This window comes from Mobula birostris, chromosome 1, assembly GCF_030028105.1.
Source record: "Mobula birostris isolate sMobBir1 chromosome 1, sMobBir1.hap1, whole genome shotgun sequence".
NCBI lineage: Eukaryota > Metazoa > Chordata > Chondrichthyes > Myliobatiformes > Myliobatidae > Mobula > Mobula birostris.
In genome coordinates this window covers 84,044,421-84,059,302 of record NC_092370.1, presented here as the reverse complement: position 1 = coordinate 84,059,302, position 14,882 = coordinate 84,044,421, and the positions used below count along the sequence as shown (strand labels likewise).

At 44.1% G+C, this 14,882-nt stretch overlaps 1 protein-coding gene across 3 annotated transcripts in view; it reads right to left on the bottom strand.

Moving 5' to 3' along the window:
* Positions 1-14,882, bottom strand: part of LOC140197795 (cadherin-7-like) — a 147,313-nt gene that overhangs the window by 24,182 nt on the left and 108,249 nt on the right. For all 3 annotated transcript variants that reach the window (XM_072258264.1, XM_072258248.1, XM_072258257.1), the window contains exons 9-10: positions 13,812-13,933; positions 171-288 (exon numbers count right to left, since the gene is read on the bottom strand). In XM_072258264.1, coding sequence (XP_072114365.1) covers positions 171-288; positions 13,812-13,933 — 240 coding nt within the window. The remainder of the gene's footprint in view (positions 1-170; positions 289-13,811; positions 13,934-14,882) is intronic.

The following is a 14,882-nucleotide window of genomic DNA, read 5'->3' as shown; positions in this document are numbered from 1 at the left end:
TGGATTGGAGAGAATCAAACGAACATGCCAAACTTCTTTTGCCTTTTGAGGAAATAGATAGATACATTGATATCCTTCCGTTGCCATGGCATCTACATAGTTGGATCACGACGGGTTATTGGTGATGTTCACTCCTAGGAATTTAAAGCTTTCAGCCCTCTTAAACCTACCTTGATTATCTCTGACAGTGAAGTTGAGACTACTGGTAGCATCTGTAGCAAGAGTGAAGCGGAAATGTTGGCCCTCCACCGGATCATCCTTGTCCACTGCACTGATAGTCTGAATGAGCTGAAGAGAGAAAGATTCAAATATCAGCCTAACATGGAACTAAACATCTCAGCTCCCCCTATGATTGATCAATACTTGATTGGCAGGAGCTGGATCATGGTTGCAGGATGGAATTGACGTTTAAGTATTCTCTTTTGAAGCCATTTGGAGTCAATATGTGCCGTTCTAGTCAACTCATTACAGAAAGGATGTAGAGTTTTTGGAAAGGTTCACTGGGATGCTGCCTACGGTAGAGGGTTTGCGTTATAAGGAGAGAATGCACAAACTTAGGTTGTTGACTCCAGAGTGCTAGACACTGAGCGGAGAAGTGAGAGAAAGTTTTTAAAACTATATATGGCTTAGAGCCTTTTTTTTTGCCAGGATGCTATTGTCAAATACTAGAGGGTATTGCTTTAAATAAGGAGTTGGGGTGGGTGGCGAAGAAGTTTAAAGGACATGTAGAGGGCTAACTTTTTAAAAATACGTACAGAGAATGATTAGTATCTGGAATGTACAAGCAGGAGTAGTGGCTAAAGCAGGCACAAGAGTGACATTTAAGACTCAAAGTCATTTTTTTTTTATCATATCCACAAGTACATGTATGCACAGGTGAAATGAAAATCTTACTTGCAGCAGCATCACAGACATATAGTATCAGAAGCACACATTTACCATAAAACATAGAAGCAAAATTAGGCCATTTGGCCCATTGAGTCTGTTCCACCATTTCATTATGGCTGATCCAATTTTCCTCTCAGCCCCCATTTCCTGCCTTCTCCCCATATTCCTTCATGCCCTGACCAATCAAGTATCTATCAGCCTCTGCCTTAAATATACATAAAGCCTTGGCCTCCACAGCTGCCTGTGGCCAAGAATTCCATAGATTCATCACTCTCTGTCTAAAGAAATCCCTCCTCCTCATTTCTACTCTAAAAGGATCGCCCTCTATTCTGAGGCTGTGTCCTTAGGTCTTAGACTTACACCATTGGAATCATCCTCTCCACATCCACTCTGTCATGGCCTTTCACCATTCGATAAGCTTCAATGAGGTCATCCCTCATTCTCCTGAATTCCATAAATACAGGCCATTCAATCCTGGAATCATTTTCATGGATCTCCTTTGAAATCTCTCCAGTTTCAGTACATCTTTTCTAAGATAAGGGGCCCAGAAGTGCTCACAATACTCTGTGAGACCTCAGCAATGCTCAGCATTCCAGACTCTAGTGATTCTTGAAAGATCATTACTAATGCTTCAACAATCTCTTCAGGGACCACTTTTAGAATCTTGGGGTGTACACCATTATTTACCGTCAAACCTTTTATTTTCCCAAGAACCTTCTCTCTAGTATTGGTAACTTCACACACTTCATGACCCCTGACACTTTGAATTTCCACCATTCTGCTGGTGTCTCCCAGAGTGAAGACTGATACAAAATACTTACTCAGTTCATCCACCATTTCCTTGGCCCCCATTCCACCCCCCAGCATCATTTTCCCTCAGTCCAATATCCACTCTCACCTCTCTTTTGTACTTTATGTATCTGAAGAAACATTTGGCATCCTATTTAATATTATTGGCTAGCTTACTTTTGTATTCCATCTTTACTATCTTAATGACTTTTTTTTTAGTTGCCTTCTGTTGGTTTTTAAAAACCTCCCAATCCTGTAACTTCCTACTAATTTTTGCTCTATTATATGCCCTCTCTTGGCTTTTATGTTGGCTTTGATTTCTCTTGTTAAACACAGTTACATCATCTTTCCTTTTGAATACCTTTTCCTCTTTGGGATGTATATATCCTGTGGCTTCTGAATCGCTTCCAGAAATTCCAGCTGTTGCTGCTCTGCCGTCATCCCTGCCAGCATACTTTTCCAAACAATCCTAGCCAACTCCTTTCAATGCCTCCGTAATTCCCTTTACTCCACTTAATACAAATACATCTGACATTAGCTTCCCCTTTTCAAATTTCTTGATCACTTTCCCCCAAAGGTTCTTTTACCTCAAGGTGTCTAATCCTACCCAAGTCATTGGTACCTACATAGACCATAACCTCTGGCCGTTCACTCTCCCACTTAAGAATCCTGAGCACTTGATCAGAGTTGTCCCTGGCTCTGGCACCAGGGAGGTGACATAACATCCGGGAATCTTGTTCTTGCCCACAGACCCTGCTGTCCGTTCCTCTAACTGATGAATCCCCTATCACCAGAACATGCCTTTTCTTCTCCCCTTCCCTACTGCATCACAGAGCCGGACTCAGTGTTAGAGACCAAACAGCCAAATCAGCGGCAGGAGCAGGTCACAGGGATGAGGTTTCACACAGGTCTGCGACGCTTGTTTAAAAGTACAGAAGAGACAAGCGGGGTGGCCATTGCTGGAGTAGGCCAGTAGTGAGAGTAGGAGTGTCAGGCTTTGGCTCAAAGGAGATTTCGGCTCGAAGGAGGCGTCGGCTCCGGATAAGTTTCTGTTAAGGTTCACTTTTTTTCTCTCACTGTACCTAGTGTAGAAAATGGTTGTTGTGTGTTTTTCATGCCAGATATTAGAGTCCTGGGAGACCCAAAGTCTCCCAGGGAACTACATCTGCGTGAAAAGCATCTGGCTACAGCTCCTTGGAGACCGTGTTAGGGAGCTGGAGCAGTAGCTGGATGACCTTCAGCTTGTACGGGAGAGAAGATCATCGATTGCAATTACAGGGAGGTAGTCAGCCCGAAGTTGCAGGAGGCGAGTAGCTGGGTGACTGTCAGAAGAAACGGAAATGTGAATAGGCAGTTAGTGCAGAGCACCCCAATGGCTGTTTCCCCTCAATAATAAGTATACTGTTGTGGGGGCTGACCTTCCAAGGGAATGCCACAGAGACCTGTTTATCGGCACTGAGCATAGTTCGTGGTCCTGAAGGAATAGAGGGAGAAGAGGCAAGTGGTAGTGACAGGGGACTCAAAAGTCAGGGGAACAGACAGGAGATTCTGTGGATGTGAACGGAACACACAAATAGTATGTTGCCTCCCTGTTGCCATGGTCAGTGACATCTTGGATCATGTCTACAACATTTTCGAGAGGGAGGGAGAGTAGCTAGATGTCTTGGTATATATTGGTACCAATGATATGGGAAGGAAAAGCAAAGAGATTCTGTGAAGAGAATTTAGACAGTTAGAGAATTTAGAAAGCTGAGAAGCAGGACCTCCTGGGAAGTAATTACTGGATTGCTGCCTGTGCCACATGCCATTGAGAGTAGAAACAGGATGATTTGGCAGATTAATGCCTGGCTGAGAAACTGGTGCTGGGGCAGGGCTTTTCATTCCTGATTTATTGGGATCTCTTCTGGGAGAGGTATGGCCTGTTCAAAAGTGACGGGTTGCACCTGAACCTGAGGGGAACCAATATTCTCGCAGGCAAGTTTGTTAGAGCTTTTGGGGAGGGTTTAAACTAATTTGGCTGGGGAGTGGGAACCAGAGTGAAGGGACTCAGGATAGGATGGATGGTAAAAAAGGAAAGATAGCATGTTGTCAGATTGTCAGGAAGGGCAGGCAGATTATAGGACATAATTGCAGCCAGCAGGGTGAGTATCAGTGCACTAGGGATGCAGAATCAAAAAGGATAGCAAATACAGTACTCAAAGTGTTGTATCTCAATGCATGGAGTATAAGAAATAAGATGGATGATCTTGTTGCACTATACAGATTGTCAGGTATGATGCTGTGGCCATCACTGAATCGTGGCTGAAGGATGATTATATTTTGGAGCTGAATGTCCAAGGTTACACGTTGTACCGGAGGGATAGGAAGGTAGGCAGAGAGGGTAACATAGCTCTGCTGGTAAAGAATGGTATCAAATCAATAGAAAGATGTGGCATAGGATCAGAAGATGTAGAATCCTTGTGGGTTGAGTTAAGAAACTTCAAGGGCGAAAGGACCCTGACAGCAGTAATATTCAGGCCTCCCAACAGTAGCTAGGATGTGGACCACAGATCACAATAGGAAATAGAAAAGGCATGTCGAAAGGGCAATGTTATGATAGTCACGGGAGATTTCAACACGCAGGTCATTTGGGAAAATCAGGTTGGAAATGGATCTCAAGAGAGTGAGTTTGCTGAATGCCTATGAGATGGCTTTTTTAGAGAAATTCGTTGTTGAGCCTACGAGGGGATCAGCTATACTGGATTAGGTATAAAGTAATGAACTGGAGCTGATTAGGGATCTTAAGGTAACAGAAACTTTTGGAGGCAGTGATCACAATATGATTGAGTTCAACTTGAAATTTGATTGGGAGAAAGTAATTTTGAGGGATGGGAGGTGGATTCTCATTGAGACCTTTTGTAAGTTGAAAAGCCTAGACAGACTAGAAGTGGAAAGGATGTTTCCCATAGTGGAGGAGTCTAGAACAAAAGGGCACAGCTTCAGGATAAAGGGGCGTCTATTTAAAACAAAAATGCAGAGAAATTTCTTTAGCAACAGGGTGGTGAATTTGTGGCACATTACCACAGGCAGCTATGGAGGCCAGGTCGTTGGATGTATTTAAGGCAGAGCTTGGTAGGTTCCTGATTGGAGATGACATCAAAGGTTACGGGAAAAAGGCAAAGTAGTGTGGCTGAGGAGGGGAAAAAAAGGATCAGCTATGATTAAATGGTGGAGTAGACTCGAAGGGCCAAAAGGTTAAATTCTGCTGCTATGTCTTATGGTCCCGACCACTGTGAGTTCCTCTGTTAGGTCAACCCTTCCAATAGCAGCCAAAGTGATATTCCTGTTGTTAAGGAGAATGACCAGAAGAGTACTCTGCTCTGGCTCCTTAACTCATTTTCCCTTCCGGATTGTCACCCAGTTTCCTGCTTCCTGCACCTTGGATGTAACTACCTCTGTATATATGTCCTATCTATTACACCCTCAGTCTCCCAAATGATCCGGAGTTCATCCAGTTCCAGCTCCAACTCCTTAACGTGGATTGTTAGAAGCTGCAGCTGGATGCACTTCTCGCAGCTGTAATCAGAGACGCTAGAGGTCTCCCTGCCTTCCCACATTCCTGCAAGAGGAGCATTCCACTATCCTGCCTGGCATCTCTACTGTCCGAGCTGAGCAGATATAAAGAAAGGAAGGAGAAAAAAGAACTTAACCTAGATCTTTTCTTTTCTTTGCCTTCTCAGATTGAAGCCTCTGTTCGTGGAGCCTTGGAAAGCTAAAGCCTCAAGATCACCACTCTGACTCTGTTCTCTCAGACGATGGGCACTGCACTTGTCCCTGCCTTCCTTTAATTTGCTCTTCCTAATTAATCACAAATGCAGATCGGCTTTATTGTGCTGCAGCAACGATCCACTGCTCCCTTTTCTACTTGAGCAGTGGACCTGAGTGAAACCCCCTCCTCTCAAAAGTTTCAATGTCTGGACTAGTCGCTGGTCAAAGCACTATTTCGAAGAGAAAAAATTCCACCTGAAAGAACACAACTAGAGGAAAGCAAAATCCATTGTAGTGGAAAGTGCTCACAATGTTTTTACACAGGTAATGATAAGAGTTGTGCAGGTTCGTTCAAGAATTGAATGGTTAAAGGAAAGTAGTTGTGGTAGATGAGGGAATTCAGGCTTCTGTACCTTGTGCTGAATGGCAGCTATGAGAAGCAATACACACAAAATACTGGAGGAACTCAGCAGGGAAGATAGCATCTGCAGAAAAGAGTAAACCGTTGACTTTTTGGGATGAGATCCTTTATCAGGAAGGAAGGAAAAAAACTCTGGGAAGTCGATTGGTGAAAGAGATAAAGGGCTGGTAAAGGGGGAATCTGATAGGAGAGGACAGAAGGCCATGGAAGAAAGGGAAGGGAGGAGGAGCACCAGAGGAACTTGATGGTCAGGTAAGGAAATAAGGTGACAGAGGGAAATGGGAATAGAGAATGGTGAGGGAGCGGGAAGCAATAACAGAAATTTGAGAAATCGATGTGCGTGCCATCAGATTGGAGGCTATCCAGAAGGAATATGAGGTGTTGATCCTCCAACCTGAGTGTAGTCACACTGCAGAAGTAGAGGAGGCCATGGACTGACATGTTGGAATGTGAATGGGAAGTCGACTTGAAATGGGAGGAGAGGGGCAGGAGGAGGGGAGGGGGAGAGGGGAGAGGAAGGGAGAGGGGAGGTGGTAGCCGACAAAAAGGCAGGCATAGTTAAGACCCATGCAAATACCCGTGGCTACACCTTTTATTTGAAGGAAGTAGGAGGAGCCAAAAGAGAAATTATGAGAGAGAGAGAGAGAGAGAGAGATAGATAGAGAGAGAGAGAGAGATAGAGAGAGAGAGATAGAGAGAGAGAGAGAGATAGAGAGAGATATAGAGAGAGATATAGAGATATAGAGAGAGAGAGAGATAGAGATAGAGAGATAGAGAGAGAGAGAGATAGAGAGAGATAGAGATAGAGAGAGATAGAGAGAGATAGAGAGAGATAGAGAGATAGAGAGAGAGATAGAGAGAGATAGAGAGAGAGGTAGAGAGAGAGGTAGAGAGAGAGGTAGAGAGAGAGGTAGAGAGAGAGGTAGAGAGAGAGGTAGAGAGAGGTAGAGAGAGGTAGAGAGAGGTAGAGAGAGGTAGAGAGAGATAGAGAGAGATAGAGAGAGAGAGATAGAGAGAGAGAACGAACCAGTTATGCTAGATGGTGGAGAATGGTGGAAGAGGGGAATTGTTTGGGTCTGGTGTCCAGAAGGCAGCAGAGAGCTTTGAGGTCTTCCTGTTGGGGGATAGAGGTGTATAGAGACTGGATGTTCTATAGTGAAAATGAAGCAGCTGGTCTGGGTAGTGGGGATCTTTGTTGATTTACATGCAAGAAAGGTAGAAGTGTGAATCATGCACAGGCAGAAATACAATTCAAATTGGTACCACGGTTGGCACAGACATCATGGACTGAAGGGCCTGTGACTCAGTGACAGTCCGTACTGATCTATGTTCACAGCTCTGATGAGGGATGGTGCTACTCTTTACACCCTCAAGTCAGTCTTTCACTCTGATTGATGGGAAAGATTTATAAAGATTGATGGATGCTTCGAAGTCATTGTTTCACACCCTTAATGTCAACAAGATCAGAGATATATAAAAAAAATCACATAGGCTGTGGGGACTATGGGAAGATTTAATCTCAGTATATAAAATTATCACTGGTCTGCACAAGGTCAACAGCAAGGGCAAACTCTCCTGAGCACAGGGGAAAATGGAGCATCCATTCAAAATAATTGTTTAAAGGACTGGTGGAGGAGGAGGCGGGTGTGTGGCAGAATAATATCGCCCCATCAGTGGTGAAATTCACTGCCCAAAGGAACGGTGGAGACACAAAACTCAACAAGTTTCTTAATTACCTGAGTGAAATCTTGAAGTGCCAGGACTCACACAGGTGAGGTTCAGGAGCTGGGAAGTGGATGTCCGTTTGTTTTGTCAACATGGATAAGGTGGACCAAGTGGTCTTCTGCTCTCTAAGGTGTGATTTCTTTGTGTTTTTAAATGCACTGAAAGCAAAAACTTGGCACAGAAGCTGCCTGACTTCCTGTGTGTGTGTGTCAGCCAGTGGCTACTGAATGAGTCCGGTGCAAAGTAAATCATGGTAAAATGGTGCATAAAAGAATCTTATTTCTCTGCTGAATGCTCCACTGACTTTTTGGAACACATTGTTTCCCCATAAAGGATTGAAATTGGTGATTCTCAAATGAACAGGAACAGACAAGATGGAGAAGCTTTGCAGGCACAGTGGTCTCTGCACACTCGATACTGGAGGCTTGCTTAACTCCAGCTGTTCCTTTTAATTGGTAAGCTGATTTGTTGTCCAACATCACTTGTAGGATTCATTTTAGCAAGTCAGAATGATAAATGATAACTAGGTGATGCGGAATGGGAGAGCTCAGACGAGCTGGAGATACTCTTTTGTGGACATTAAGTGCCAAGTTTAAAAAAACAACCAGGGCCTATTGGAACTTATCTATGGAGCAGGAAATTGCTTGGGTTATTAGTAACTTAGCAAGGGCCGAAAAAAAGAAGCGAGCTACAGGCAGAGCAGCCATTGTGGGAACGGACATTGTTGGAGTTGGGCAGTGTTAGAGTAATCATGCTTTTGCTCAACCAGCTTTGGTGAGAACAGGCATAGGCTAAACCATAAGCTTGAGAAGTTAGGGTTATAACAAGTGTAGGCAAGATGTAGTTCAGGCTGTCGAATACTTCTCTTGGGAGATGTGGGACTTTAGGGTACCTGACAATCTCCCTGATGACCACATCTGCAGGAAGTACGTCCAACTGCAGCTCCTGACTGATACGGTTAAGGAACTGGAGCCAGAGCTGGATGTACTCAAGGCCATCCAGGTGGCGGAAAATGTCATACTGAGGTGGTCACACCGAGACTGTGGGCTTCAGATACTAGATGGGTGACTACCAGCAGAAGTGAAGTGAATAAACAGTCAGTGCAGAGTTCCCCTATGGCCATAGGCCTCAGCAACAAGCATACCCCTTTGGATACTGCTGGGGGGGATGACCTATCAGGACACAGCAGCAGCTGCCAGCCCAATGGCACTGTGGCCGGCTCTGAGGCTCAACAGGGAAGGGTAAAGTCAGGCAGAGCGATAATGATTGGAGACTTGATAATTCGGGAGATGGACAAAAGATTCTGCTGCAAGAAATTCGCCAGGGTGGTGTGTTGTGTCCCAGATGTTAGGGTCAAGGATGTCTCAGAGGGGCTGAAGAAGTTTCTCAAGAGGGAGGTCAGTACAGTCAACAAAGATGTTTTAATGCGTTTAAATGAACTATCACTGCTTAAAACTAAAGGAAACAACACCAATTGTGGTTGGAAGTGCCCACGTAGGACACCTTGGAGAAAGCACGGGTGTAGATCGGGAAGGAAACAGGGTTTTAAACTCCCTATACCGACTACCTTGCTGGTGAACGTGCAGTCTCTGGTGAATAAAATCAATGATCTCAGAGCTGGGGTGCTGAATCAGAGGGACATTAGGACTGCTTGTGTCCTTTGTTTCACGGAATCCTGGTTAACCCCTTCCGTACCGGATACAGCGATACAGATCGATGGGTTTACTATACACCGTCAGGATAGACCTACAGAGTCTCTCAAAAGCAGAGGTGGAGGAGTATGCCTCATGATCAACTCTTCTTGGTGAACAAATATATCAGTGTTGTCCCAATTCTGCTCAACAGATTTGAAATATCTAGCAGTAAAGTTCTGTCCTTTTTACCTACCACGGGAGTTCTCTGGGGTCATTTTGGTAGCAGTTCACATTCCACCTCAGGCCAATGTCAATCAGGCTTTAGATGACCTGAGCAATGGGGTCAACATGCATGAAACAGCGCACCCTAACGTCTTCACCATCGTTTTGGGAGATTTTAACCAGGACAATCTGAAAAACTCACTAAGCAACTACCATCAACAGATCACTTGCAATACCAGAGGAAACAACGCACTGGACCATTCCTACACCGCCATCAAGAACGCCTACCGTGCTATTCCACACCCTCACTTCGGGAAGTCTGATCACCTAGCTGTACTTCTACTCCCTGCGTATAGGCAGAGACTGAAGACTGCAGCACCAGTAGTGAGGACCAAAAAGGTATGGACAAGGGAAGGACAGGAGCACCTACAGGACTGCTTTGAATCAGTGGACTGGACTGTATTCAGGGATTCATCTCAGAACCTGGATGAGTATGCTGCAGTTGTTATCAACGTCATTAAAACCTGTGTGGATGAGTGTGTGCCTACAAAGACTTACTGTACATTCCCAAACCAAAAGCCGTGGATGAACCAGGAGGTACGTCGTCTGCTGAAGGCTAGACCTGTGACATTCAAGTCTGGCGACATAAGCCTGTACCAGAAAACCAGGTATGATTTGTGGAGGGCTATTTCACGGGCGAAGAGACAATTTCAAATGAGGTTGGAAGCGATATCGAATTCACAGCAACCTTAGCAGGGTCTGCAAGACATTACTTCCTACAAAGTGAAACCCAATAGTATGAATGGCAGCGATGCTTCACTACCAGATGAAATCAACGCCTTCTATGCACGCTTTGAAAGAGAGAACACAACTACAGCTCTGTCTCAGAGGTCAATGTTAGGCTGTCTTTAAAGAGAGTGAACCCTTGCAAGGCGGAAGGTCCTGATGGAGTACCTGGTAAGGCTCTGAAAACCTGTGTCAACCAGCTGGTGGGAGTATTCAAGAACATTTTCAACCTCTCACTGCTATGGGCAGAAGTTCCCAGTTGCTTCAAAAAGGCAACAATTATACCAGTGCCTAAGAAGAATAATGTGAGCTGCCTTAATGACCATCACCCGGTAGCACTCACGTCAACAATGATGAAATGCTTTGAGAGGTTGGTCATGACTAGACTGAACTCCTGCCTCAGCAAGGACCTGGACCCATTTTGCAATTTGTCTATTGCCACAATAGGTCAACAGCAGACGCAATCTCAATGGCTCTCCACATGTCTTTAGACCACTTGGACAACACAAATACCTACGTCAGGATGCCGTTCATCGACTATAGCTCAGCATTTAATACCATCATTCCCACAATCCTGATTGAAAAGTTGCAGAACCTGGGCCTCTGTACCTCCTTCTGAAATTGGATCCTCGACTTCCTAACTGGAAGACCATAATCTGTGTGGATTGGTGATAATATCTCCTCCTCGCTGGCGATCAACACTGGCGCACCTCAGGGGTGTGTGCTTAGCCCACTGCTCTACTCTCTACATACACATGAGTGTGTGGCTAGGCATAGCTCAAATACCATCTAAAATTTGCAGATGATACAAGCATTGTTGGTAGAATCTCAGGTGGTGACGAAAAGGTGTACAACTTCTTTCCCTTTGCCACCCAATTCCTACATGGACATTTTTAACATACAGTATTTCGGTTTTTTGCATTTTTTAAAAATCTATTCAATATACGTAATTGGCTTACTTGTTCATTTATTATTATTATTTTTCTTTTATTTATTATTATTTTATTTTCTCTCGGCTAGATTATATATGGCATTGAACTGCTGCTGCAAAGTTAACAAAATTCACTTCACATGCTGGTGATAATAAACCTGATTCGGAATCGGAGCAGCCAGAGGTGATGGTGCACATTGGCACCAATGACATAGATAGGAAGGGGGAAGAGATCCTGCGCAGTGAGTATCTGGAATTAGAGAAGAGGCTGAAAAGCAGGATCTTCAACATAGTAACCCTGGGTTATGAAGAGTGTTTGATGGCCCTGGGCCTGTATTTGCTTCAGTTTAGGGGAATGAGGGGGAAATCTCATTGAAACCTGTCAAATATTGAAAGGCCTAGAAAGGTTAAATGTGGAGAGGAGGGCATAGCCCCTGAATAGAAGGATGCCCCTTTAGAGCAGAGATGAGGAGGAAATTCCTTATCCAGACTTTGGTAAACCTGTGGAATTTATTGCCATGGGCCATTGTGGAGACCAAGTCATTATATTTAAACTGAATCAGGGTGTCAAAGATTATGAGGACAAGGCAGTAAAATGGGATTGAGGAAGGATAATAAATCAGCTATGATGGAATGGCCAAGCAGTCTCAATGGGCTGAATGGCCAAATTCTGCTCCTTATGTCCTATGTTATGTAGTTTTTCATCCTTAACCCATAAAAAGCAAAATAAATTACCAGGGGATTTAGTTAGATGGCCATTAAAAAAAACACTGCTAAAATTGCTTAGCTATATTTAATGTCGGCCTTGCAATGTCTGATCATTTCCTCCTTTATGCTTTAAGAATAGCATACATGGCTTTCAGAGTGCTCGTCCAGACAACTAAGAGCTCCCTGATAGTCAGTGGGATCTGATGGTCAATGGAATTGGAATGGTTGAAGGAGGGTTACATAGAAACATAGAAAACCTACAGCACAATACAGGCCCTTTGACCCACAATGCTGTGCCGAACATGTATTTATTTTAGAAATTACCTAGGGTTACCTATAGCCCTCTATTTTTCTAAACTCCATGTAACTCTCCAGGAGTCTCTTAAAAGACCCTATCATATCCGCCTCCACCACCATTGCCGGCAGCCCATTCCACGCACTTACCACTCTGCGTAAAAACTTACCCCTGACATCTCCTTTGTAGCTTCTTCCAAGCACCTTAAAGCTATGCCCTCTTGTGATAGCCTTTCAGCCCTGGGAAAAAGCCTCTGATTATCTTGGTGGATATTGGGAAAAATAAGAATGCGAAGAAACAAACAGGATAGGCCATTTAGCCTCTCTTGTCTGTTGTGCTTATAACTTCAGCACCACCTTCTTAAACCACCTCCATATCCCTTGATTAATTTATTGGGTAAAACTCCATCAGGCCTTGAAGATCCTGTTGCAGAAGGCATTGGATTAAATTCTGAACTTTACCGTAAATGGAAATATTACCAATTTCCATTTACCTGAGTGTTCTGGGGACCCATAAAATGATTCAGACCTTAATTTTAGACTTCCCATTTCTTCTCAGAGTCTTTGCAAGACCATCTGACATAGAAGCACCACCCCACCCCATTCTCCCACCTCTGCCCGTAACCATGAAGCCCTTTACCAATAACATTATATCACTGCCTCAAATATACTCATTGATTTGGCTTCCACATCTCTCTGTGCAACAAATTCTACGGATTCACCACCTTCTGGCAGAAAAAATTCCATATCTCAGTTCTAAAGGAATGCCCTATAATTCTGATCCTGCGCCCTCAGATTCTGGACTCTCCTACTAATGGAAACATTTTCTCCACTTCCAATCCATCCAGGTGTTCCAGTATTCTCCAGGTATAACAATCCAAGGCTGTAACTTTTCATGTGAACAATTACTGTCCTTTTTCTGCCAACTCATTTTAAATTGATCCAATTACCCTCTCCCCAGAACTCCATAAATCTTTTTCTGACAAGTGCTTATCTAGTGTTCTTTTCAACATAATTGAATCTGTTCCAGCAGGTCTGCAGAGTCATGTCACATATAAACAGACCTATCAGCCCACTGAATCTCTGCTGACCATCACACGCCCAATGACACTAAATCCATATTCTACTCCTTGGATCTGCATTGGATCTCCTCCCACCCAGATCATACTGCTATCTCCCCATTACAGTTAAATAATCTACCAGCCACCACATCATCAGAAACTGGAACACACAGAGGAAACCCATAGAGTCACAGGAAGAACGTGCAATCTCCACATTGACAGCACTCAATGTTAGGATCGAAACTGGGCCTTTGGAGCCGTGAGACACCATTGCACTATTGTGTTGCCTCCAGATACCTGCATTTACTTCTCCATAAATTCTGCTACTTAGGCCATGAAATATTTTGTGTATTAAATAAAGTATCAACAATGAGGACCCCGAAATCAGTAGATCATAACATAATCTTTCATTGATTTTTTTGACAACTTATATGTAATACCTAACCCAAAGTCCACTCAATTAGATAGGTAAACTTCCCTCAAATCAAGGACCACACCCCATGGAGTGAATTCAAAAAACTCCTGAAATGATACTTGCATCTCCCACATGGCAAGTGAGAATAATTTGCAACAGGAACAGCCTCCTGTTTCTGGGGATTTCTTACCTGCCCGTACTTTGCATTTTCACACACAAATGTTTCATAGGGAATTGGAAACATCGGAGAGTGATCATTCTTATCCAGGACTCCTATGTGTACCAAAACAGAGGTAATCTTCTTTGAGTCATCTGGAGAAAGGAAGGGATAATGAAGAAGGGTTTACTAATATTTATACCTCTTTTTCCTCTAAGCCTAATCACTTCTTCTGACAATTTTGCTCAATGCCTGCCATTGCTTAAAGACTGTTACTGATTTTTAAAGATTTTCCATTTGTTTCACACATGGCGACAGACCCTTCAATCTGAAGATCAGTGTCCATTTACATTAATCCTAAACTGATCCCATTTAATTCTCCCTACAATCCTATAATCTAATCACCCACAAATTCTCCCATTAGGGTTAATTAACTTAACAACTTGTCTACTTTTGGGATATGGAAGGAATTGAAGCGTCCAGGGGAATCAATGTAATCACAGTGAGAACATGAATTAGACAGTGCCGGAGATCAGGACTGAACCTGGGATATTGGAGCTATGGGGCAATAGCACTACGAGATATACCATTGTGCCAGCCAGAATGAGCTGATTAGTTGGATTGTCTTTTTAACACCACAGTTTCTGAATTTGATCATCTATTAGGCGGGGAAGATGGCGGCACGATGGTGGCGCGCGTGACCTCTCCGGTGATGAATATCTGTTATCTGTCAAGTAGGGGACTGTGCACAATTCTGATTTGATGGAGACAGATGTGAGAGTACAGAGGAACACCTAGAAAACTTCTGAAATGCCCGCTTCGCTGCCGCTGCTACTGTGTGGTAACCGGAATCTCCGGAGCAGAAGGCCCCGAAATTCTTGGCTTTGCTTGTTTCAGCGGTCGGGGCTAGGTCGAAGGTGCTCGGCAGACGATGGCACTCAGGAGGCTGTATCGGAGGGGCTGGTCGGAGGCTCGAAGTTTTCGGATGGATGGATTCAGTGTCGGTTGTGGTCGGCTGCTTCCAAGGCTTCGGCAAGTTGACGGTGCCTGGAGGTTTATGGCAGGGAGTTTCCCCCTTTTGCCACCTGCTATCGGGGACTCGGG